Genomic DNA, 25,401 nt, shown 5'->3' on the forward strand with positions numbered 1-25,401 from the left:
GTAAATAGTTGATTTCTTACCACAAAAATACAAAGACCCTAAAAGGGAACAAATCTAGAATTGATGACAGTAATGTGGTAGCCTTTATAAATTTGTAAATTTTGTACATGTTTTTCGTGGTTCTAGCAATGTGGATAAGTGGGTCCCAAGAGTATGTATTTTTTAATTTTGTATTGTTAACATTTAGTGTACCTGACATTGTTGGCAATTGGTGGGGATACTTCGACGTAATGCTAATATATCTTACAAGTTGGTAAAAGGGTATCTTTTATCACCCTACAAATAATTCGCTCAAAATATTTTTGGTGGCTGACAGATAACTTAGATTCATCAATGATATGGGTGGTTCACATTGCTTTTCTTTTTTAGTGTTTTTGAAAGAGTTATAATAATGCTTGTTTTCATGTGCATACTTTTCCTTTAGCTTGTCCATGCTAGCTTCTGCCTTTGAGTACTTGCTGTTACTTCACTGACTACCTGCTGCTTCAAATGTCTTCTATCTTTGCTTTCTTTTGTGGTTCATTTGGAGCAACGTTGTGTTTTGATTTGAGCAGGAGAAGGAACTCATTGAGAGGCATAATGTGTGGCTCAATGATGAGTTGACTGCCAAAGTTGACAGTCTCATTGAGTTGCGTAGAAAATATAATGATCTTGAGGCCGATATGACCACTAAGCTTGCAGATGTAAGAATGCCTTGGCAAGTCCTATTTTATTTTTATTTTTTATTATCAAGGAAGATTTCTTCTATTAATAACATTATTACTTTGCCATTTTTGATTTTCTGTTTATCCTTTTAGGTTGAGAGGGAATTCAATGAATGCTCTAGCTCATTACAATGGAACAAGGAAAGAGTGAGGGAATTAGAAATGAAACTGACATCCTTGCAGGAGGTGTGGAATGTTCTATTTGGCCTTCTAAGTTGTTCTGAATGTCGTTCATCTTGTAGCAGCTGCCTCATTGATATTTCTTTGGCACTTGTGCAGGAATTGTGCTCATCTAAAGATGCTGCTGCTACCAATGAAGAGCGATTATCTGCTGAACTTGCAACAGTGAGTTATAGTTAAAGTTTTTGCAAATTAAAACAGTCGGTGGATTTTTTATATGTAATTTTCGTATTTCTTTGGGCCCTACAAAAATTTGTCAATAGTAATGACTAAATATTCTTATGCCTGGTGGTTGATAGGAATAACTGATAAGACGTTTGCATTTTTTGAGTAACCTCAGTTGATCCTGTCTCTTTTGATTAGAATTGACACAATCCTTCTGATTAGAAGACCGAAATGGACCTAATATAAATAAGTTCGTTTATTTCCCATTATTTACACTATGAATTTGATGCTGTATTATATTCTACGTATTGATTCTTATGTTTTTGCTATAATAGTTTCATTTGGGAACTAGCCTAGCTAAGCTGGGATAGGGTAGGGTGTATAATGTGCATCAAGTAAGTCAGATCTTTTTTGGGTGACTTAGGACATCAATGGGATGTAGGGTTGAGGAATATACCAAATAGAGTGTAATAATTTGGGAATTGACTAAATTTACATATGCATTTGCTGGAAATCACAAAGAGGATTCAAAATACAGCTAAAGGCAATGACTACCTATTGCAATCACACTAGTGGGTTCTTAGGTGAAAGACAGCTATAAGGGGAAGCATCAAACCTTATAGCTTTGGGCGAGAACTTTAAAAGAAATATTATGGTCATCATGAAGCATCCACACCTTGTACATTAAATAATGGGCTGTATCAAAAAGGAATCGTGAAACAGTATTGAACCACAAAGATTATGTTTCTGCTTCAAAATTTGGTTGAAATTCGGCAAATGCATATGTAGCCAATTACTTCAGTTTTACGATAGCTTGTTTAGCGAGAGATTCAATTGGTGGCTTAGGTCGGATTGCCTTTCTTTTGGTTCCATTGGTTAGGATGAGGCCATTCGGTTGGAGAGAATTTTTGAGGAAGATGAGGTCTTTGAGGTGGTGAAAGCCCTCATAAGTTACAAGGCTTGGGCCTTGACAGTTTTATTATAGCATTCTTCCAAGCTTGTTGGGATGTGCATAAATAAGATATCATGAATGTTTTCATTGATTTTCATGCCATGGGAATGTGTTAAAAATGCCTTAATGCTATGTTCATTGCTCTTATTTCGAAGAAATTAGGGGCTGTTGAAATTAAGGACTTTCAACCTATTAGCTTAGTTGGAGTTTTCAAAATTGTTGCTAAAGTTCTAGTTGATAGGTTGAAAATGGTAGTTGAGAAGATCATTTCCAAGTTGCAGAATGCTTTCGTCAAGGGTAGGCAGATTCTGGACTCTGTTCTCCTAGCCAACAAATGCCTTGATAGTAGGATTAGATTCTGGGAGCCAAATTGCTTTGTAAGTTGGATATTGAAAGGACTTATGATCATGTCAATTGGCATTTTTTGTTGTATATGTTGAGGATTTGCTGTTATGGGGAGAAATGACATAATTGGATAACATCTTGTATTTCTTCGGAACGCTTTTCTGTATTAGTGAATGACATTTTGACCGGTTTTTTTAGTAGTTTCTGTGGCTTGAGAAAGGGAGATGTTGTTTGTGATTGTTATGGAGGCGTTAAGTATAGTAATTTCTGCTATGGTGAACGAGGTCTTTTATCGAGCTCCTCGGTAGGGTCTTGGAATAGTGCCACGAACATTTCCTACCTTTTGTTTGTGGACAACACTTTGATATTCTGCTGGGCAAAACCCAGATTTGTAACTTGCATTGTATGTTCTTATAATACTTCAAAGCAGTCTCACGTTTGAAGATTAATCTTGCTAAATCAGAGTTGGTCTTGTTGGTAATGTCAATAATTTTGAAGGTTTGGCTAGTATTCTGAGTTGTAAGGTCTCCTTTGCCTATGAGGTACATAGGTTTTTCGTCGAGAGCTTCGTTTTAAGGCTAAATCTATTTGGGATGACGTAGCTGAGAAGATAGAGCGCCGTTGGGTTGGATGGAAGAGGATGTATTTGTCAAAGGGTGGAGGGTTACTTTGATTAAAAGTATTTTATCTAATATGCTTACTCATGTATTTTTTTCCTTAATTGCATAGAGAAGTTGCAGAAGGATTTTTTTTTTTTGATAAGTAATGCTATGCATATCAACAAGTGGAGGGGTGCAACACACATGAAGTATACAATAGAACGCCTAAAAAAAAAAAAGCCGAAAAAAAAACCAAAAGGAGAAACCCCAAGACACCCACAACAGATCCCTAAACCACAGAGAATAACTAAACACTCAACATAATCCTGCCTCTACCCTGGCTAGAGCCACTGCCTCTAGCATCAAAGTGTATGGAGCATTCCAAATTTTTAAGCTCCCTCGTCCCCTTTGGTTTAGAAGTAGAACCCTCATCATCAAGAAATCGACCCTCTTCAGTTGTAGAAAACAGCTCCAGTAGCCTTTTCTTTCACCCCCAAAAGACAACTCTAGTGTGGGAGCTGCTCCCATTGCACTAAGCACAACCTCGGAGTTGCCTTCCTCCCTCACTTCTCCATTCTCTCCATAGGGGAACCAGCCACTAACAAAGGGGCGAATGGAAAACATTCGAGGACTGAAAAGGATGGAGACTGTAGGAGGAAGATAGTCCCGGCAAAAACTGGGAGATCACCGGCCTAAGCGAAGTTAGAGGGATAGCTCCAATGCCCGATGAAACCTCTGAGACTGTAGGTAGACCATAAGAAATTTACTTCTATTCAACCAAGCTTTGTTTGGGAAGTGGTTCTGGTGCTACGTACATGAGAGAGAGGCTTTGTGGAGGGCGGTGGTGGATTTTAAATGACAGTTTTTGGGGTGGGTGGTGTTCTAGTGATGTTCATGGGTTGTATGGGATGGGCCTTTGGAAAAATATCAAGAGGGGGTAGGGGGGATTCTTAGGAGCAGAGAATCCACTGATCAGCTCTTACTCCATTATGAGATTGTTGCTGCTTTATGAAATTCTATGTTTAGTCTTTTTGGGTTACATTGGGTCTGCTTTATGGAATTCTATGTTTAGTCTTTTTGGGTTTCATTGGGTCATGCATGGAGTAGACCTCTTCGCCTGTCGAGTGGGCAATTTGATAGTCCTCATTGTGCAATAGTGTGGAAGTTGGTACTGTCTTGTTTGATGTGGTGTATTCAGAGAAAAGAAATGAACAAAGTTTTTTTGACCACGAGAACACGGTGGAATTAAAAGCTTTATTCTTCAAAACACTTTACCAATGGATCACTGTTTTGGATTACTTTCATTTTACTAGCTTTAGTGATTTTATTTCCCCTCTACCCCCCCGTCTCTCGTAGTGGCGGCGCGTGCAGGTGCATCCCACTAGGTTTGTGGTCTAGTTTCGTCGCCAGCTAACCAATGCTTGTGTTAATATTATGAATTGTAACCATTCCTATATATGCTTAGGGTTTGGGGAACCTAGAGTCTACACAAGTAGTGACACTTTTATTTATCATTTATCATTTGTCATTGCTCTAATTTTTGGGCATAGCTAACTCGCTCGATTTGTTTGTATGCATCCAACCACGAAAAGCTGGTATAGTACATGCTTTTTAACCTGATTGAATTTTATGTAAGTTAAATCACTAGTTGTCCAAAAATTGGAGTTAATAAAAAATTGTGAATTTATTCCTTTAATTAATATTTTATCACTCTTCTCACGTTGGGCTCAAACTTTCCCTCAACAAATGGACCTAACACGTGAAATATTAAATTGAAATGAGAGGTAAATTATGGAGTTTGTGTTTGAACTCTTGACCATTGCTTTGGTATGCTAAGTCTTCAGTTATCTCAAAAACTTGGAATTGGATCCTCTCAATTTCATTTGAACTGGATAATATCCGGTTCAAATGAAATTGAGAGGATCCTAATTGCAAAAACTTAAGCTAATATGAAGTTGTAAATCAAAACGTTTAATTAATATTCGACATATTATTATTATTTTTTTTTGATAAGTAATGTAATATATATTAAAAAAAGCGCAAAGTGCCTCTAAGTACACAATAATGTATACAAAGGAACCCAACCAAACACCCTAACAAACCAAACCCAGAAAAACCTCTAAGAGCCCAAGAAAGAATACAAGGGACCCAACCAAACACCCAAGAAAAGCCCTAGTGCACCTCAGGGGGAAACCTAATGCACCTCAGGGGGAAATGAAAAAACATTTTTCGACCCCAAAAATCCCCGCCAATGCTGGCCCTTCACCGGAGAGATGGAGCAATCCAGATTTTTGAGCTCCCTCATCCCCTTAACCTTAGGGATTTTTGAGCTCCCTCACCGGAGACATATTATTATTTTTTTGATAGTTAATCAGAGAAATTTTATAAAAGGCGAAGGCGCCCCTAAGCATACATGAAGTATACAAAAAGGACACAAAAAACAGGAAAGACAAAGAAAAACAAGAAGAAACACCCTCAAAGACCCAACAACAACAGAAACCCTGAACACCCCAGTAGAAGCCAGCCCACAAGCCTAGGCAACATTACATCACAGCAAGAGCCCTCTTGCTTTTGCCCCAACTAGATCCAAGACTTCTAGCATCAAAGTTGATTGAGCACTCTAAGTTCTTCAGCTCCCTTCTCCCTTTAAGTTTAGGAGTGGAAACTGGGACCTCAAGACGCTGTTCCTCATCCACTTGAGCCAAGAAATCCAAAAGGCCCCCAAGACTTTGTCCCTCATAGGAGATCCCCACAACTTGAAGACACAAGCTAGCATCAAACACTGCCCCGAGAGAACCAACAGTCGCTTCAAAATCATCTCCCCTTGAAGATTCTCCCACCTCAAAGGAAGAAGACGGCAAACTCGATGGCAAATCCGGCATAAGCCTAGGCGGGGGACCAAAACTCATCAACTTCTCACCACAAACTGGACCGTGGAAACCTCAAACCTAGGCGTGGGGTCTAATCTCGACAACTTCACACCTACAGACTGGACCGAAGAGAAAGGAGATCCACCCACTCTCGGCGTAACCACATGCGTAGCACCACTAGGCGGAGGCGCGGGAAGAAGGAACCCATGCCGAAGAAGGCTTACAGGAGGCTTCCTGATTGCATCCCGAGCAGGTGAAGACGCCATGACCTCAACCAACGACGAAGTATGAAAACCCAACGGAGAAGGAGAGACGCCCGGTTGGCGCCACATACTCAGTTGTGGTATTATAATATTGGAAATTGCTAATAAAGCTTTGCATATAGATCACTGTGGTATTATGTGGCAGATGTTTTCAATGTGAATCATTCCAAGTTTTTGCAACACAAATGATGTGGTTGGACTCTTTGTTGTGACCTACATCATATTGTGATTGAAGTGTTTATAATATAGTTTCTATTGTTATATTGCTTATCTTTCATTGGATGATCAATTTGGAATTTATGTGTTATTTTATTCTCCCGAAATTAGCTTTTGAGGTAAAGTGAGCAGAGCAAAAGTTGTGAGCAAAGTCTGCTTGTGCACTTTTGGATTGTAGATCTTTCTTATTTTGAAAGGATCTTATTTATTGGACCGCCACATCAGGTCACCAGGTTTCGTGAATGACTTACTAGTCTAGCCTTCGAGAAAATGTACTCTTTCTAGCAGGTCTCTGGGTTCCGTGATTGTTTATGTGCCTCCCAAAGCATGAGAATAGCCATTTAGACTTTATTTAATTTCTATTCATCTCTTATTTTTCACTTAAATGTTTGCAACTTTGTAGGTAAATAAGCTGGTTGAACTACATAAGGAAAGTTGCGAGGAATGGTCCAGAAAGGCGGGAGAGCTTGAGGGTGTCATCAAAGCCCTAGAGGTGAAATGATCTCTGTCAGTCTGGTGTTTCATAATATTTGGTTGTCTGGAGTATTTGCCCTTTTGTCCTGATTTTGTGTTTTGGTTGCTATTCTAAGCAGACGCATTTGAGTCAAGTTGAAAGTGATTACAAAGAGAGACTTGAAAAGGAAGTATCTGCAAGAAACCAATTTGAAAAGGTATGCTCCCTGACTTATATGTGTAGGACATTAATTTTAACTGGTCAGGTATCACTTGTTTTGATGCGGCCCCTTTTATTTTTCTAATAATTTTCATGACCGACTGTATAACGATTTCATAAGAGTTAGTTATCATACTTGTGTTTAGAAAAGATAGATGGCTATTGAAGCATTTATTTTGGATGGTTTTATAATAATAGTATTAAATAATATAGTTCATCTTCTTCTTGGCACGATTACAATGTGAGGCTGAAATAATTTTCCTTGTAGATTTGGAATATTAATTAGTTTTAACGAATTATTATTTCAACTTTAAAGTAATTGTGATTCAATTTCTTTTGATATTCTCGTGATGGTTATCTGGGAGCTGTGTTTATTTGTTTTAGCATGCTTTTACTTTGTCCAGCCTACTGCTTTCTGTCATGTTATTTATTTGTTGATTTTAGTCCCAATTTCTTTTGCGCCCAAGTGGATTCCACTGTTTTTCCCCATACTTTACATTTTGCTTTTGTTTCTTATAGGAGGCCAAAGATCTGAAAGCACAACTTGAGAAGTGTGAAGCTGATATCGAAAACAGTAGAAAATCAAATGAACTGAATCTTCTTCCACTTAGCAATTTCAGTACCGAACTGTATGTTACATTATTGTTTATTTAGTGGCTGTTTTGCTAGTTACTCATCATTTTTCTTGAAAGATGGGATGTCTTACACGTTCATGCTGTTTAGTCCAATGATGTGGCATATGTTAATATGCTTTTGACTTTATTGGATATTGGTTTATGTAGATGTATAACATCATCTCTTTGGGTCAAGATCCTTACTAGCTTAATTTTTCTGTTATTAACTTCTAGATTACTCTTAGTATATTGTTTATTTTTTATAAGTAATTGAGATATCAATAAAAGCGTAATGTGCTCTAGGTACACAAGAAGTAACAAATATGTTGTAATATGCTTCATTAGGATTTAGGAGTCTATGAATTTGGTCTGGACCATTTTGCTCTTGGCCGAAAGAGAGTTGAGTCCATTTAGATGTTTAAGCTTTGATTTGTTTTTTCTTTGATAAGTAATTTTTGAGCCTGAGAGGGAAATAAAGATTTGAACTAACGACCTCCATTTCATGAGGTGTGGTCTTCGGCCTAAGCTAAATCAAACAATTTGAAGTAAGGATAAATCAAACAATTTGAAGTAAGGACTTATATCCAAGTCCTTCCTCTGAAATTACACATCCAAGTCCTACCATTATGTTGGGATCTCTTGAAGGGTTTGGCTAACTCTTATTTTAGGTTATAATTATGTATGGGGATTTCTAAAACTTTTGGATATATATATACACATGGGTAATTTGTTATGTTTTTAGTCTTCTCTCTTTATGCTATTTCTAATATCATGCAGAATGAAGCAGATATGTCTTTGGAATACTAGAGAACTAAGAGAAAGTATCCCCCTTTTTTTCGACACGAGCTTTATGTGTTTGACAGTCATTTTGCTGGAGTGATATACTGTATTAATATTCATGTGTTGTGTATAATACAGATATTACACATATTTGAAGTGCTCATGTAATTTAACTCTAGTGATATCTCCAGTTTGTTATTTCATTCATATTATGGGCTGTTTACAAACTTCCTTAAATCTTTTCTAGGTAATGTAGTACTAAGAGACGTTGCAGTATATTTGTGAAATTGAGGAATATAATTTATGGTTGGAAGCTGAAGTTTGTTTTACAACGTCTCCTTGACTAAAACTTAAGCTGCTGTTGTTTGTTGTTTGAGGTTATCTTTATACAATTTATGTAATTGAACTGATTGTGTTGTTGCAGATGGAATAATTCATTTGAAGAAAATGACATGGTTGAGGATAATCGCATGGTTGAGGCTAATCGCATGATTGTCCCCAAGATTCCTGCAGGTGTTTCAGGAACAGCCTTGGCTGCTTCGCTTCTGCGGGATGGTTGGAGTGTGAGTTATTTCAACTATGCTTATTTTAGGGTTTGTTTGTTTCGATGTAAAACATTTTGTCAAAATCTTTTTTGTAAAATCTACAAACTGTGTTATGTTTGGCTAAATTGCTGAAAATTATTATCAAACCTTTTTTCCTACCTAGCTCGTAATGAAAATCATTGTCACATAACTATATTTTGAACAATTCAAAATTTGGTACCGGTTCATTTTTTGGCCATAAACTTTGATCTCTTCAAACCTAAACATACGTCACTACCACATCCCATCACAATGTCCTTCGGCCATCGGCTGAACCAAAACACCACCCAAACTATCATAAAACCACCTGACCACTGCACACCACGACCACACACCCACAATGCCCACCATTGTGTACCCATCCCAGTGGCTTAAATCCATTCAAGACTGCTGTCTCTCAACCCCTCAACACCAAAAACACAACAGCTTTGTAAAACCGCTATGAACTGCTGGCCAAAACACCCTCCACATGGCCAAAGCACCCCATCAGCAAACACTAAAACAATGCATCCCCAAAGCCTGAATGCAATGTCACTCAATAAAATCCCAAACCATCACAAACCATAGTCAACAAAACTCATATTTCACCGCCATCTCACAGCTAGATAAAACACTCCTACAAGTGTTTATTTTTTTCAGGTGTGGAGATTGATTTATTACTTAAAAGAATAATAATAATAATAAAAAAAATAGAGAGAGCTGGCTGCAGAGCCACCTTTACCAAATAAGGGTGGCCATGTGGCTACCCTAATAGGTCAAGGGTGGTTATGCGGCCACCCCCCTCCTATATTTTTCTAAAATAATTTATTATTATTTTTTTTAATTTTTTTAAAGGAAGAACTCAGCCTCCAACCTCAAGAATGAGTATGTGTTTTCTGAAAATAAGCATGTTCATTGTTTACTTCTTTGAAAATAATACACCAAATATTTTTTTGTGGACGCAACAAACAACATTGCTTTTTAAAGTGGACACCACAAACAACATTTTTGCAAATGTGGGAAAACACTTCTCAACCTTTTACCACTTTAAAAACAAATTCAATTTAAAACACCAAAAAATCTTTACAAACATACCCAATATTGTTCAATTCATTTGAATTCTGTACAATTATTAACAAACAGACGCACGAGCATCGGCACGCGCACACAATCTGGATCAGAGATGAGCAATTTCTGGTTTTGCCCTTTTTTTTTACCCAATTAGTAACGTTAATTGAGTTCATGATAAATGGTTTATGCTTTGTGCTGAAATATAAAAAGATGTCCAATTTGTTTGTTTATTTTATTTTTTATTTAATTTTTAATTTTATTTTAAGTTAGATGGAAAATGGATTCACTTTTGTGCTAGTTTTCCTTTGACCGAGAAAGGTTTTTTTGTTGAGTTGCAATTTTTGATTGCTCTAAACGCTGTAAAATGTAAATTTTTTTTCTAAAATGTTTTATGTCTAAACAGTGACACCTTTAATGAGTGAATATACATTACTTATATATATATATATATATATATATATATATATATATATATATATAAACGCTGTAAAATGTAAAAAGTTATTCTGAAAACATTTTATGTCAAAAGAAACCCACCTTTAATTTTCTCGTAACTTAATTAATTTGTGAATTTTATATTTGTTGCTTGCCTTTTTCTTGTTTTTTAGCTGGCTAAAATGTATTCGAAATATCAAGAGGCTGTTGATGCCCTGAGACACGAACAGTTGGGAAGGAAGCAATCTGAGGCCATTTTGCAACGGGTATGCTCTTCTTGGTGCATTAATTTATGCATAATCTTTGAGCAAGGCTGGTGTATATTGATTTCGCTGCATTTTGAATGTTAATATTTTGGATCATGCTTAATGATTTGTAATAAGAGTTTTCTGGTACTTATTCTGAACTAATATAGTGTTCTATGTTAGAGTTTTCCATTAGCATAACTCTTACTTTTGTACACTTATCAAAAAAAAAAAAAAAACTCTTTACTTTTGAACAGTTGGTGATATTTTTCAAGTGCGATTAAAGAGCAGGTCTATTTCTGGTCCTGTTTTGTAAGTGGACCAGAATGGACCTGTCACTTTATTGCTTTTGCTTTAGGCTTTAAGTTTCTTCTTATTCTTCCAGCTGGAAATTTTTAATATTGGGCTCGCTGTCTTTTTGGTTTTTTTTTTTTGGAGATAGTATATCCTATGAGTATAGTCTCTTTGTGCTAAGCTCTTCAAAAAATTTTGCTTGACAAATGCTTTCCTTCTATCCAATATATTATTCTTATTCTACCAGCTTTTCAAATTTCTTTCACTACCTTATTGTAAACAGTTCTCATTTGGTTTGTCAATTTATTGTTGAACACAAATTTTTTTCTATATGTGGGTGGATGTCATTTTCTTATTTAGAAGCGAGGAAGAATGCTTAGTTTAGCTCAAATGTGCTTGTGCAGGTCTTATATGAATTGGAGGAGAAAGCGGAAGCCATTTTGGATGAAAGAGGTATTTGCTAACATTGATTTCATTTTTGACTTTTTTTTCCCTTTCCCAAATAAGGTAATTTTTATTGCTAGTGAATTGCTAAATGCATCAAACTCTTTTATTTTTTGTTCTTTGGTGGGGAGGGGTGGGGAACTTTGCATCAACCGTTCAAGTGGTAATAATGGAATTTTGTATCTAGTATGATGGCATGTTTACAGCTATTGAATGGAGATGCTGTTTTCTAAATGTTATGCCTTGTGTGCTTGAGTGGAATTCCTTCTTCATGCTAAAGGTTATTTGAAAAAACCTTGAATGAAAGTCGTGAAAATGTGATTTTCTTGTTTCCATGTGCTTATTGTCAGTTTTAGGTTGTAATACATTGCTAATTTGTTTTGTAATATGCAGCCATTCCCTGCTAATAGGACATCAGTTGCAAGGGTCTTCTTGATAATGGGACCTACTTTATCATGCAAGATTTCCCTATAAAACTGATTGGTGTTGGTATCATAATACATAAATACATATTTGTGTGTGTGTGTGTCGGTGTCTATATATATACATGCTGATAAGTCTGGCCCAAAAATTGATCCAATGACAAAAGTTGGTTAGTTTTGAATAATTGTTATATGGGGTGCTACTAAATATCTTTCATTATCTTATTCTCTTTTCCCGGTCTATTGGTTGAGACTAATCGTCTTTTATATCATATTATCTCAATATTCTCTAATGCATGCTAATCTCCTTTACTATCAAAGAAGAAAAGATCCCTCTAGGGTTTACCACACGTATATCTGCGGCAAGAAAGAATTTGGGGACAAGTTCTTACTCTCGTCGGCGCGTCCCTTTGTTTTTACGACATCAGCATCTAACAAGCTTCTGTTGCTCTTATTTTGTCATGGGTATTTGAATGTTGTTTGAGGTTTAGGTAGAGGGTGGGATCTCGTTTTTAGAAATAAGTGAAAGAAGTAGGGGTGTTCTTGGATCATTTTTTCTAGGTAAAGTCACTAGATTGTCGGTGTTGGTTACCGTGGAAGCTTTATCTTAGGCGGAGGAGTTGGAGGAATTGTGAAATTGTAACATCCCCAACCCGTTTAGGCTGGATTTGTCACTTTTTCTTTTGCAACACAAGCTTTGCAAAGATGTATAAGGTCTATCAGAGTGTTTAATACAAATTATTGGAAAAATTAATTCTGCCCCCATTCCGGCCTTCTATTCCAGCATGCTCTTTACCTGAAACAAGAAATAAAATTGATGAGCCCAAAGAGGGCCCAATAACTAAAATACACAACCATGAGCAGTTTTACTCCTTGTTTCGTTTTGAAAATTGGAACTCATAACTACATATGTTCCCAGTATATTTTTAAGAAAACAGAAAGCACATAAAATATATTATCATCAATAAAAATGTCGATAGTCTTTATCTCATATTAGGGCCCATGTATACTGTTACCCCCGTATACTAGGGTTGCGTGGCCCTTGCGATCTGGGATGAGATACTGTAGCCACAGCCCCACCCTCTTGGCTAGCCGATTAACTCTTGGTGCACTTAGCATGGCAAAAAAAAAAAAAAAAAAAAAACACTGATGGAACCACCTTTTGTCAGAGCTCTCTTTCAGTGGTTGCGCCTCCATTCTTAGCATTGGTACCGAGCTTTTTTCTTGTTTTTCTTGGGGCCAAAAATACTCTCCTTCATACATGTGCCCTCATTTTATTACTTTTTTCTCATTTCTTGTACTTCTCTTGATACATCGTAGGGCATCATGTTGGAGGGTTTATTATTATTTTCTCAAAATTCTCTTTATCAACATCACTATTTTCAAAATGTTTTCTTTTTCTCAAACTTGTCATGCATGCAGCATAATTCCATAATATAAACAAAATGATCATTTGCAATTTGAGACAGAATTTCATAAATAGTTTGGCGTGATAATTTTTCTGGAAGGGATAGTAAATTCACTTACCTCGATAAAGATGCTAGAGAGATTGACCGGCATGGTCACACACTTGAATTAATACAACTTAATTATGTTAGCCTTAAATTAATAAAAAGCTAACCCTAGAACCCCTAGGCTTCCACTTCTTTCCCTCAAATGATTCTAAAGGTAACAATAGATTCCTAGACTTTTTCCCGAATAGGAGGATTATAAGTGTGGATTACACACATAATTCTTTGAAAAACACTTTGGTTCCTAAGTAACTATTCTTGGCTTCTTAAAAGACAAGTGAACGTTGGTTGATAAATTCCAAGGCAAATATATATATAAACATGGGTTCTTTAAAAGGTGACATGAGAAAGGTCATGAACATGGTGGTTGACAAGTCAAAACCAATAAAAATATATTTATATATTTATATGAAATATTGATTTCTTAAAGGTATGCAAAAGAAAGCACGAGTTGCAATTTGTTGTACTAACGTAGAGACATATCCCATATAGTATTCTCAGTATTAGGCATGGTCTAGGTTTTTGATCTACAATACATAGCTCAAGTATGAACAACAATTATACTTGCATATTTAATTGAAAACATAAAAGAAATCAACAAGGGGGAATAAAATAATTTACCTCAAGTGGAAATGAAAGTTGGAGAAGATGACTCAAAGCTTTGAGAGCTTTGTGTAGTATGTTGTGTTGGAGAAAGGTAGAGAGAAAGAGAAGTGATGCTTGGGTGGTGGTGTACGGTTAATGTGAAAAGTGGCTAGGGTTTTGTCTTGTTCCTATTTATTTGGGTGCTAGGAAGAGCAAAGAGAGAGAGAGGTAGGGTATGTACGTGTGTTTTCAATCTTAAGGAGGCTAGGGTTTTGCCTTATTCTCCCAACTACCCTTCTAGGGTTTGGAGGCTAGTGGGGTGGATATATTTATTTTAAATAATAATAATAATAATACCAAAATAAGTAGAGGCAATTTCTCTTGTAATATGTAAATTGCTAGAAGGTGATTTAATTCAAAACCGATTTTCTCTCTTAATGGTTCTTAAAGCAATAAGATAATTAAAATTGGTGTAATTGATGAGGGGAAGAAGGGGGAGTTGGAGTTTTTGTTCAACTCTATTGAAGCTTCTAGAATGCAGGGTGATTCTGATTTGGGAGGCATTTCTGCCTATGTTCCTGCTCCAACAGGATTTAAGGAGCTCAAGGATTGTGAGAGGGGTGCATTGGTGGATCATGAAGCTTAACATCGTAACATGGAATGTGAGAGGGTTGAATGCCCTCAAAAAAAGGTTGTGTATTAGGGGTCTCTTGAAAGTGAAAAGTAGATATAGTGTGTTTGATTGAGACTAAGATGGAGGTTATCTCCCGAGAGGTGGTTCATAGTCTTTGGGGAGGTCAACATGTGGGGTGGAAGTTTAAAGGGTCTAATAGTTTGTCGGAGGGGTTGTTATTGATGTGGGATAGGAGGGTGGTGGAGTGTAAGGAGGAGTGTGTGGGGCATTTCTCCTTGGCATGCTCTTTTCAAAATGTGGAGGATAACTGGGTGTGGGCATTTGGGGGGGTGTATGGTCCGAATGAGGATGTGGAGAGAAGGGCCTTTTGGGAAGAGCTGGCTGGTTTGATGAACGTGTGGGAGGTTCCTTGGTGTCTTGGAGGGGATTTTAATATTGTTCGGTTTCCTAGTGAGCGTTCCAGTGTTTCTTATTATTCCACTGGCATGATGGATTTCTCGGATTTCATCTCATAGAACAACTTGGTGGACATGCCCATGATGGGGGGTCAATTTACTTGGTCTAATAATCAAGAAAATGAGAGCTGGTCTAGAATTGACTGATTCTTGCTTTCCTCGGATTGGGAAGATCACTACCCTGCAGTGTCACAAAGAAGACTTCAACGCTTGATTTCCGATCACTTCCCTTTATTATTGGACTGTGGGGCTCCTTGCGGAGGTAATAAGTGCTTTAAATTTGAAAATATGTGGCTTAAAGCTGAGGGTTTTGTTGACAAGGTTAGTTCTTGGTGGGGGTCTTATTCGTATGAGGGTTTACCTAGTTTTGTGTTAGCTAAGAAATTGAAATCGCTTAAATTGGATTTGAAAAACTGGAATGAGGAGGTGTTTGGGGACATTGGGAGGAAGAAAAAGGAGTTATTGGGAGGTATTCAGGAGTTGGATGAGTTGGCAGAGGTGAGAGGCTTAGCTCAGGAGGAGAAGGTTCGAAAGGCGGATATGGTGAAAGATCTGGAGAACACCTTGTTGTGTGAAGAAATTCATTGGCGCCAAAAATCGAGAGCTTTGTGGCTCAAGGAGGGGGACCGAAATACTCGTTTCTTTCATAAGATGGCTAACTCTCATCGCAGGTATAATCGTCTGGAAGTGCTTCATATCAATGGCGTATTATCCGATGATCTAGCTGAGGTAAAAGATCACATTGTGCAATATTATCAAACTTATACTTGGAACAAAGCTCTTGGCGACCTAGAATGGATAACCAGCCTCTTTTGTCCATTGATGAGAAAGATAATAGGTGGTTAGAAAGAGATTTTGAGGAAAAGGAGGTATGAGAGGTGGTTAAAGGCATAGATGGTGATAAGGCTTCGGGTCTGGATGGCTTCTCCATGGCTTTTTGCAAGCCTGTTGGGGTGTTGTTAAACATGATGTTATGGCGGTTTTTGCCGAGTTCCATCGTAAACGTCAGTTGGTGAAGAGCTTGAATGCAATTTTTATTTCCTTGATCCCGAAAAAGGCGGATGCGGTGGAGATGAAGGACTTTTGGCCCATTAGCTTGGTGGGAGGAGTGTACAAAATTGTATCTAAGGTTCTTGCCAATAGGATGAGAACTTTGTTGGGTAAGGTCATATCCTACTCTCAAAATGCTTTTATCGGGGGTCGTCAAATCCTAGATTCTGTTCTCATTGAAAATGAATGTGTGGATAGTCGCATGAAGTCAGGGGTGCCAGGCGTTCTTTGCAAATTAGACTTGGAAAAAGCTTACGACCATGTGAATTGGGACTTTGTTTTGTATTTGCTGCATAGGTGTGGTTTTGGCGAGAGGTGGAGGGCTTGGATAGAGTGGTGTATTACGTCGGTAAGGTTTTCCAATCTTGTGAATGGTTCTCCGGAAGGCTTCTTTAACAGCTCGAGGGGAATTCGTCATGGGGACCCTCTTTCTTCGTTACTTTTTGTGCTTGTTATGGAGGCATTGCGTAAGATGGTGAATGCGACGGTTAACCAAGGCCTTTTGACTGGCTTCTCGGTGGGAAATAGGGTATTATCGGAGTTGGTGGTTTCTCACTCTTTATTTGCTGATGACACTCTGATTTTTTGTGAAGCATCTATCGAGCAAATCCGGTATGTGCGTCTCATTCTTTTATGTTTTGAAACTGTTTCGGGTTTGAGAGTGAATCTTGGAAAGTCTAAAATTGTGGCTATTGGTGAGGTGGAGAGCATTGGGGTTTTAGCTAATATCCTTGGGTGTAGTGTTGCTGATTTGCCTATGAAGTATTTGGGTCTTCCTCTTGGGGCGGCGTATAAGGATACGGTTATGTGGAATGATGTGATCGAAAATATGGAGCGTCAGATGGCAGGTTGGAAGAGAATGTATCTCTCTAAAGGAGGTCGTTTAACTCTCATTAAGAGTACGCTGACTAATCTTCCGACTTACTTTTTGTCTCTGTTTCCAATTCCTATGAGTGTAGCTAAAAGGCTTGAGAAAGTCCAAAGAGATTTCTTATGGAGAGGGATGGGAGACGAGCCTAAGCTGCATCTTGTAAATTGGAATCAAGTCTGTCATCCCCTACGTTACGGTGGGCTTGACATTCGAAAGTTGTATCAGTTTAATCAAGCTCTCTTGGGTAAATGGCTTTGGAGATATGCGAATGAGAGTGAGGCTCTTTGGTATAAGGTTATCAAAGCTAAGTATGAAGACCAGGATGGTGGGTGGTGCACGAAGGAGGTTTCGGGTTCCCATGCTGTGGGCTTATGGAAGCATATTCGACAAGGTTGGAACTTTTTTGCCAAAGGTATACGATTTGAGGTGGGGGTGGGTTCGAAAGTTCGTTTCGGGCATGATATTTGGTGTGGGGAAACCTCTTTGAAGCATGCTTTCTCGTCCTTGTTCAGCATCGCTAGACATAAAGAAGCTTGGGTGAAGGATAACTTTATTTGGAGGAATGGATTTGTCAAGTGGAATGTCATTTTTGTGCGGCCCTTACAGGATTGGGAGATGGATTTGATTTCTCCTTTCTTTGATCGGTTGTACTCTTGCAAGATATCCATAGGTTCTGTGGATCGTATTCGCTGGTCATCGTCTAAGAAAGGCAAGTTCGAGGTTAAGTTGCTTTTCAAGGCCTTGTCCAATTTTGACCATGAGGTGTTTCCTTGGAAGAGCATTTGGCGTACTAAGGTGCCTTTGCGAGTGGCTTTTTTCGTGTGGAACGCGGCCTTAGGCAAAATTTTGACTCATGACACCCTGCGTAAGAGGAACCTAGTGGTAGTGGAATGGTGTTGTATGTGCAAGAAGAATGGAGAGCCAGTCGATCATCTTCTTCTCAACTGTGAGATCGCAAGTGTTCTTTGGCATACTATTTTTGATCGGTTTGGGTTGCATTGGGTCATGCCTTGCAGGGTGAGGGATTTGTTTGATTGCTGGTGGTCGGGAGGTTGTTCTCGTAGCGCGGTAGTGTGGAAAATGATCCCTCTGTGTCTTATGTGGTGTATTTGGAATGAAAGGAATGTTAGATGCTTTGAGAACTTCACTAGGACTATAGAAGAATTGACTCATTTTTTCTTCTTTATTTTGTACTCCAGGACGGCCGCTTGGCTAGCTCTTATAGGAATTAGTTTCTCTGATTTCCTATTTCATTTTTCTCCTTCTTAGGTGCTCTCTTTTTATACTTCCCGTGTATGTGGGTTGCGTCTCTCTGCGCTTTTGATGTATATTATTATTACTTATCAAAAAAAAAAAAAAGCAATAACATAATTACTAAAGTATAAAATCATAAAAATATCCCATTATAGATACGTAAATTACATTAATGCTACCCAATTTTGTTTATTGGGATGAGGATGTAATGGAGGCTAGGTTCAAGACTAGAGGATTAGAGAAATCAATGCAGTTTACCAAGTTTCCTTAAAAGTAATATTTTTAAAATTTAAACTTGGAGCCTTTAAGATGATGCATAGGCGGCTAGGGCTTTTGGAAGTAGGGTTTTTGTAAAAATTTCCTTACAAATAAAAATCACTTTAAAACATAATTTTGTTGATATATGAGGATTTCAGCTCATGATAGATTTATGAGATTAGTCCAGACTAAACCGTTAAGCCAACCTTATCATTCGAGATAAAAACCTTTAAATCAAAAATATATATATATTACACCTTAAGGTTGTTTTGATCCCAACTAAAATAAGTTCAATCCTACTAATGAGGCTACACAATTCCAAAGTCATCTATCAAGGCTAGGCCTGAGAATTACTCTAACCTAAAATCAAGGTCGCTACAGAAATCCTCGGGGGTTCGAAACAAAGCCTTCTTTGCCCAATTATGTTCTAATTGTCACAACCGTTTCTTGCCTTTTGCGGAGTATGGGTGTGGATTCATTGTCTTATTGAAAGGAAGAGATAGGAAGGGTTGGAGAGGGTTCACCCGTGAGCTTCAAAAGGTTTATGATCTTTTCTAGTCGCCCTTCCGCTTTGGGTTCAAGGCGGTTCCTACTCGAAAGCCTCAAGGTAGTTGTCATTTGTTTGGCATGGGTGGTAATCCACTGAGGGTACTTGATGGTCCAACTTCTTGTGCATTAGAATATTTAGATTGGGTGTTGCAGAAAGTCAAAGGTTTTCATCACTTTGTGGGGCTGCTCTGTGAGGGATTTGAGAAATTGTTGATGGGCCTTAATTGGTTGGAGAGACTTTTTGGGCCTTAATTGAAGGCTTGATTGTTTAAGACTTTTTGATTGGGTTATTGTTTTTGACTCTTCTGTTACAAACTTTCATGTTAATTTAGATCTTTTTTGCCTCTAGCCAGGTGTCACTTTTGTAAACTTTTTGTGTACTTGGGTTGTGTTTTTGCGCTTTTCAATAAATTGGTGATTACTTTTTTTTTTTTTTTTTTTTTTTTTTAAATTATGACCTTAAGGGAGGTCATCCTAGCTTGGGGGGGGGGGGTCAACTTCTTGTTGATGAAGCCTAAGATATTGTGTTGGAATGTGAGAGAGTTGAATGAGAGGCATAAATTGATGAGGATTAGGAATTTACTTAGAGAGTGGAAGGTTGACATTGTTTGTTGACAGTAAACTAAACTGGAGCTTTTGACAAGGGCTGTTGTGTGCATTTGTGGGACTGTCAACATGTGAATTGGTGTTACTTGGGTTCAAGTGGGGCTTTTAAAGGGATCTTGTCAATGTGGGATAAGAGGGTGGTAGAAATTGTTGAGGAATATATGGGCTTATTTGTTGTTGCTTGCTCATTTAGAAATATCCTTGACAATTTTGAGTCGGCTAAACCCCAAGGGGTTGGCTCAAGTGGTAAGAGCTTTAGTCCTTTGTGGTAGTCCATGAGGTCTAAGGTTCAAATTCCCTTGAGTGCAAACAATACATTAGGGTCAGTCCTCTGGCAAAGCCAGAGTATTATCTAATCTATGTGAAGGGGAAGCTTTACACGGGTCCAAAGTTTACCTAATAGCGGTGCGTACAAATACACAAAGTGGCCCTGTCTTGGAGGAGTTTCTCGTCATGAAAAAAATTGAGTTTGCTTTTGCAGTTGTTTATGGGTCTAATATGTTGATTGTGATAGAAAACTACTAAGGGATAAATTATTGGGTTGATTAGTTGGTGCCATTTACTTCAGTGTATTGGGGCTGATTTCAATATCATTCGCTTCTCGAATGAGAGATTGAGAGATGTCTGTTCTTCCCCAGCTAGGTTGGAGTTTTCAAATCCATTTTTTGTTTGGGTCTTTTTGATATCGCTCTTTTAGGTGGTAATTTAACTTGGTTCAATAACCGGGACCCTATGTTGTGGTCCAAAATGGACGTGTTTCTCTGCTCTTCGTAATGGGAAGCCTAACTTTTAGATGTTTCTTAGAGGAGGCTTCCTAATATGTTGCTAGGAGCAAACAATATTTCAAGTTCAAGAATTGGTGGTTAAGATCAGAGGGTATTGTGTAAAAGATTATATAGTGGTGAATGTCTTGCCGTGTCTAAGGTGCTCCCAGATTTGTCCTGGCTTGTAAAATGACAGATCTGAAAATTGTTTTGATAAAATTGGAGGACATATTTGGCAATGTAGAGAAGAAGAAAAAGCTTTTGTGGGACACACATCAAGGTCTTGATGTTATTGTAGAAGAACCTTTTATGGAGATTACTATTGATTTGGAGAGGTTGAGAAAGATTGAGTTGGGGACATAATTCAAGGGCACTTTGTTGAGAGAGGGTGATAAGAACACAATTTTTCCACTGTGTGGCTAATTCAAACAGAAGAAACAAAACTGTTGAATCCTTACTTGTTGAGTGCCGTGTTTCTATAAGTACTACAAAAATAAGAGAGCATATTTTGTAGGTTTACAATTGTCTTTGTTCCGAATAGTTCAGTTGTCGGCCTAAATTGGATGGCCTTATTTTTGATTTTATCGGTGTTGTGGACAGGCCATGTGGATGGAAAGTGGTTTTGAGGAGAGTGAGGTCCTTGAGGGGGTGAAAGCTCTGAAGCTGATAAAGTTGTGGGTGTGGACGGTTTTTCCTTCATTCCGTTGCCTTGTTCTACACCTACAGGGAGGTTCACAAAGAAGATTTCATGAATGTATTTATGAGTTCAATGCTCGAGGTAAGTTTGTGAAAAGCCTCAATGCTACTTTTGTTGCCCTTATTCCTAAGAAAGCGAGGGCTATTGATATTAAGAATTTTCGTTCGATTAACCCCAAGGGGTTGGCCCAAGTGGTGGAGGCCTTGGTCTTGAGGTATCATCCCTTCAAGGTTCAAGGTTCAACACCTCATAGGTGCAAACAATTCCTTGGGGCCACACCCCCTGGTGAAAAGCCAGTGATTTTATCAGTTCCGTGTAGGAAAACTTTTGAGGGTGCGGTGCACGGGACCGGGGTTTACTCTACAGGGGTTGGGTTCGAAGAGCTCTGCTTGGAGAGGTTTCCCGGCATAGTAGGGGGAGAGATTTTCGTTCGATTAGTCTAGTAGGTGGTGTCTATAAATTTACTCCCAAAGTCCTAGCTAATAGGCTGAAAATGATGTTGGAGAAGGCTATTTGCTGGACTCAAATATCTTGACAGTAGAATCAGATCATGGGTTCCAAGTCTACTTTGTAAATTGGATCTAGAGAAGGGTTTTGATCTTGTTAATTGGGATTTCTTGTTGTATATATTGAGATGTGATTTTGGGTGGAAATGGTGCGAGTGTATTGCACATTGTATCTCTATAGTACGTTTCTCTATGTTGATCTATGGAACTAACTCCTGATGGCTTTTTCAATATTTTTTGTGGTTGAGGACTATGAGATCCTTTGTTATCTCTCTTTTTAATTGTTGTTATGGAGGCTTTGAGTAGATAGTTGTCCGGTATTGTGGATAGGAGCTCTTATCAGGCTTTTTCGTTGGGGTCTGAGAATAATGATGAGTTCCTCTTGTTTCATCTCCTATTTGCAAATGACACTTTGCGGTGTCTCACATTGCCTAGGTATGGGAAGGGGATGTGCTTATATGTATACACACACTCTTCTTGAGAATAACGCATTTTAAAGCCATGATGGCCATGAAGCTATCAGAACTTTGCAGTTAAGCATGCTTATGTGAGAGTAGTACTAGGATAGTGACCTTTTGGGAAGTCTGGTTTGGGGAGCCAAAAGCAAACATTATTGTGTCATTGAGATGGGAGAGTGTGCACAAGCCTATGAGGGTTGCTAGCGAGGACGTTGGGTGTCAAGAGGGGGTGGTTGTAGTGTCTCACAGGTTTGGGGATGGGGATGTGCTTATATGTATGCTAGCACCCTTCTTGACATAACATGTTTCAAAGTCGTGATGACGATGAACTTATCAGAACTTCGCAGTGAAGCTCGCTTATGCGAGAGTAGTAACTGGATGGGTAACCTCTTGGGAAGTTTGGTTCGGGGGAGCCAAAAGCGGACATTATTGTGTCATTGTGGTTGGACGTTACACACCTTGGTCTTTTATGAGCAAAATCTAGATCATCTTCTTACCGTATGCTTTGAAGTTGTTAGATGGTTAAAAATTAACTTGGCCAAATCAAAGTTGGTCTCTGTTCCTGCTGTAGAGAATGTTGGAGGCTTGACCCTTATTATTTGTTGTAGGGTGTGTATGAAGAACTTGGGTGTTCCATTGGGGTCTTTGTTTGGGGCAAAATCAACCAAGGATGTTATTATTGAAAAGATGGAACGTCGTTTGGCTAGTTGGAAGCGACTTTATCTGTGTAAGGGTAGTAGGATCACATTGATTAAAGCACTCTTTCTGATTTGCCTACTTGCTATTATTCCTCTTCACCATTGCTGTTGGTGGGGCTAATTGTATGGAGAAACTTAAGTGGGATTTCTTGTGGAGCGGAGTCGGTGATGAGTTCAAATCCCATCTAGTTATTTGGTCTAAGATCTGTATTATGGTTTCATTAGGTGGTTTGGAGGTTTGAAACCTGCTTTAATAACCAAGCTCTTTTGGAGATGTGGTTATGGCATTATGCCCCGAAGTGAGATGCTTTGTGGATTCCAGTTGTGGATGTTAAGTATAATAGCATGGTGGGAGGGTGGTGTTCTGCTGCAATTAGCGGTTCTTTTGGGGTTGGGGTGTGGAAAAACATTAGGAAGGGGTGGGTGGACTTCTTTAGATTTGTTAGATTTGAGGTGGGTGATAGGTCAAAGACCAAGTTTTGGCATGACATGTAGTGTGAGGATGAGACTTTGAGGGCAACCTTCTCGGAGTTGTTTAGAATTTCTCGCTGTAAGGAGGCTTCGGTGGGATGTCACTTTTATTACATCAGTGCATGATTGGGAGGTGGAGTTGGTTTATTCGTACTTTAATATTTTGTACTCTTTGAAGTTGAGAGCAGGTGGAGATAATAAAATTTATTGGATCCCTTCCAAAAGGCTGACGTGTGAGGTCAGATCATAAAAGATGTGCTTAGTCCCTCCGCTGGAGAGGTCAGTTTGAAGTCATTGCAGTTTAAAGTTTGGAGGATGGTTCCTCTGTATTTGGAGGATACAGAGGAATGTAATGTTCAAAACTTTGAAGATTGTGAGAGGACGGTAATTGAGTTAAAAGCGATTATGTTCAAATCTCTTTATTATTAGATGGCTGCTTACAGTTCCCTCTTCTCTATTATTCTTGAATTTCTGAATTTGTGTTTTCCCTAAATGGGTGTTTCTCTTGTATTCTTCCTATATACTTGGATTGCGCCTTGCTGCGCTTTTTATAAGACTGAATTCCTTCTAAAATAATATTTTGTCAACTTATTGAGTAAATACTGTTTATTCCATATACATTGTCAAGTTCATAAGCGATAGCTTCCCTTTAAGTAGATACACCTTTTTCACTCTAAAGCAAAAGGTTGGTGTTTTTATCTTGTCGCTTGGCGTGTCATATTTTTTGTGCTGATAAATGATTGAAATTGATGCAGCGGAGCATGAGAGAATGGCGGAGGCATATTCTATGATCAACCAAAAAATGCAGAACTCTCTGTCGGAACAGGCGAACTTGGAGAAAACCATCCAGGAATTGAAGGTTTTCTGACATATATGACAGAGTTATATGTCCTGAATATTTTTTGTGGTTGGTTGTGCTGATGCCTATGTTTTTCAGGCTGACTTGAGGAGGCATGAACGTGACTATACTTATGCTCAGAAGGAGGTTGTTGACCTCCAAAAACAGGTAAAAGTGAAGAGCGTTCTCAGTTGTGATGATTTATACAACAATTACTTATCAAAAAAAAGTTGTGATGATTAATTAGTTATATATAGAGTTTCATTCTTCTGCCTTATCTCCATTGTTTATTGTACTGAATCATTTCGCTGTATCTACTATCTACTTATGGGCAAGTAATTTTGTTTGTATGTTGTCAATATGAAAACATGACAATCGAGGTCATGACATTTTCTTAACCTTTACTTCCTATAGATGTTAGCTTATATATACTGTTGTATCCTTATTAATCACTTCTTCCTTGGTTTGCCTTCTGCCATTAATACCCTCCTTAAGATTATGATTTGAAAATATTGTCCTGGTTCTTATATGTTTTATCATCATCATCATCATTATTTTATTATTAGCAACCTTTTTCTTTTCCTCTTGTTGTTTTGGTTGTTCGCTTTAGAACTGAACATGTCTTAATTGTGGCTAGTAGCTACTTATTAGCCACTTCCTTACTTTAGAAAATATGCTCTTAAAATGTGGTTTTATCAGACATGCATCCAGGCATACTAGAGCCTTGATGTGTCTGGGATTAACGTAGTCGTCTCTGAAAGTGCCAGTGATGGTATACTGAAGTCAGATGAGCTTCAACTCATGTAATGTGCTCTATATTTACTAATAATATCATCATATATATTTTGCCAAAGGGTTGCTTTTTATCAAAATATTTCTTGATTGAAGTATGTCATCAATGCTTTTTTCTTGTAGTGTTCCGGGCAACTTATAGTAGGGTGCAAGCTTACCATTGTTATGTTGTTGGGTGATAATCTTTTAGGTGACTGTTCTTCTTAAGGAATGCCGAGATATACAACTTCGTTGTGGATCTACTGGGCTTGATAGTATCAATGATGGTACAACTATTGTTGGGACAAATGCAGAGTCTGATACTGAAAAAGTTATTTCAGAACGCCTTGTAAGTTTGTTGCTTATTCTTTCCTCAGCACGATTCCTTACATGTGTTCTGTACTTTGTAGAAGTAATTGATGTGTAGTTGATGTTACTTTTGGATGAAACATGTAAACAGTTGACATTTAAGGACATAAATGGATTAGTTGAGCAGAATGTCCAACTCAGGAGCCTTGTGCGCAATCTTTCTGATCAGGTTGAAAGTAGAGAGATGGAGTTCAAGGTTGGTCAGTAAATTTACTCTCTAT

The 25,401-nt window shown here is 38.2% G+C and overlaps 1 protein-coding gene across 2 annotated transcripts in view; it reads left to right on the forward strand.

Moving 5' to 3' along the window:
- The window catches only part of NUA (nuclear pore anchor), a 73,773-nt gene that overhangs the window by 8,931 nt on the left and 39,441 nt on the right, over window positions 1-25,401 (forward strand). For both annotated transcript variants that reach the window (XM_088518007.1, XM_088518006.1), the window contains exons 4-16: window positions 555-683; window positions 798-890; window positions 984-1,049; window positions 6,698-6,787; window positions 6,888-6,965; window positions 7,487-7,596; window positions 8,786-8,924; window positions 10,604-10,696; window positions 11,374-11,422; window positions 23,958-24,061; window positions 24,140-24,208; window positions 25,023-25,160; window positions 25,272-25,376. In XM_088518007.1, the coding sequence (XP_088374133.1) occupies window positions 555-683; window positions 798-890; window positions 984-1,049; window positions 6,698-6,787; window positions 6,888-6,965; window positions 7,487-7,596; window positions 8,786-8,924; window positions 10,604-10,696; window positions 11,374-11,422; window positions 23,958-24,061; window positions 24,140-24,208; window positions 25,023-25,160; window positions 25,272-25,376 (1,263 nt within the window). The remainder of the gene's footprint in view (window positions 1-554; window positions 684-797; window positions 891-983; window positions 1,050-6,697; window positions 6,788-6,887; window positions 6,966-7,486; window positions 7,597-8,785; window positions 8,925-10,603; window positions 10,697-11,373; window positions 11,423-23,957; window positions 24,062-24,139; window positions 24,209-25,022; window positions 25,161-25,271; window positions 25,377-25,401) is intronic.

Source organism: Corylus avellana, chromosome 7 (genome assembly GCF_965113065.1).
Source record: "Corylus avellana chromosome 7, dhCorAvel1.hap1.2, whole genome shotgun sequence".
Taxonomy (NCBI): domain Eukaryota; kingdom Viridiplantae; phylum Streptophyta; class Magnoliopsida; order Fagales; family Betulaceae; genus Corylus; species Corylus avellana.